Here is a 1,191-nt window from a genome sequence, read left to right as displayed (position 1 = left end):
GAACTCCTGACCTCAAGTGATCCACCCACCTCGGCCTCCCAAAGTGCTGGGATTACAGGTGTCAGCCACCGCGCCCCGCCCAGAGATTTTGATATCCTTAATAATCAATTAACTTGACTAGTCACCACCTGAACTTTTTCAATTTTTTTCTTTTCTATGTAAGTTGGGCAATCATACATATCTTTTATCAACTGTATTTCTTGTTAATAAACGCTTTATGGCTCTAAGGAACCATTATTATTTCAGTATTCAAATTTAAAATTTTTTTGCCCAAGTAGATTTCTTTACAATCAATCTATTTTAAATTTCCAGGGCTGAGCACAGTGGTTCATGCCTGTAATCCCAGCACTTTGGGGGACGAGGCAGGCAGATCACTTGAGACCAGGAGTTCAAAACCAGCCTGGCCAACATGGTGAAACCCCATCTCTTCTTTTTTTTTTTTTTTTTTTTTTTTGGTTTTTTCAAATGTTTATTTTATGTACAAAGAATGATCATGGTTTTTCATTGAGTAGATGCCTTGGATAACCCTTTGAAGGAAGATCATTTAGTCCAACTTAATGAAACCGACATTCTTCGCGTACTGACGGAAACACTGGCGGCGCATATTGAGGCCATATTTCCGGATCAGACCGTGCCGGTTTGAACAGACGCGACAAGAGCGAGAACCCTGGCCGAATTTTCGCGGGTGGCTCCAGTACAGCTGCTGGTGACCCATCTTGCTCTCAGGAGTGCAACGAGGTAAAAGGGGAACCCCGTCTCTTCTAAAAATACAAAAATTCCCCGGGCGTGGTGGCTCACGCCTGTAATCCCAACTACTCAGGCGGCTGAGGCAGGACAATCGCTTGAATCCAGGAGGCAGAGGTTGCAGCGAGCCAAGATCGCGCCACTGCACACCAGCCTGGGCTACAAAGCGAGACTCTGTCTCAAAAAAAAGAAATAATTTCAAAAGTTTAAAAATTATTTTCCAAAAAATGTTATTTCCCAGGGTCATGGCATCCTTGTTTATGTTTATGAAACATCATTCATCTCTACTATCCCACTGTGTATTCCCATTGTCTCTTCCCATCATTGACTGTGGCCACTTCCCTCAAAGCTATGTCTTCTGAGACCAGTGGTTCATAACCCTGGTTGCAAATCAGATTCACCTTTGTTGATTTGAAAACTATCTAGGCCGGGCACAGTGGCTTACTG

General features: G+C 43.3%; 1 protein-coding gene across 1 annotated transcript; it reads right to left on the bottom strand.

Moving 5' to 3' along the window:
- Window positions 1-427: 427 nt before the first annotated feature.
- Window positions 428-740, bottom strand: LOC101154053 (small ribosomal subunit protein uS14-like). The gene has a single exon (XM_055382743.2). The coding sequence runs from the start codon at window positions 713-715 to the stop codon at window positions 545-547; it is 171 nt and encodes a 56-aa protein (XP_055238718.2). The 5' UTR covers window positions 716-740; the 3' UTR covers window positions 428-544.
- Window positions 741-1,191: the final 451 nt, after the last annotated feature.

This window comes from Gorilla gorilla, chromosome 2 (genome assembly GCF_029281585.2).
Source record: "Gorilla gorilla gorilla isolate KB3781 chromosome 2, NHGRI_mGorGor1-v2.1_pri, whole genome shotgun sequence".
In the NCBI taxonomy this organism is placed as follows: domain Eukaryota; kingdom Metazoa; phylum Chordata; class Mammalia; order Primates; family Hominidae; genus Gorilla; species Gorilla gorilla.
This window is presented reverse-complemented; position numbering and strand designations above follow the sequence as displayed.

What these genes read in the sequence shown, in the direction of transcription:
- LOC101154053 (XM_055382743.2), bottom strand. Translation starts at nt 715, where the DNA reads ATGGGTCACCAGCAGCTGTACTGGAGCCACCCGCGAAAATTCGGCCAG.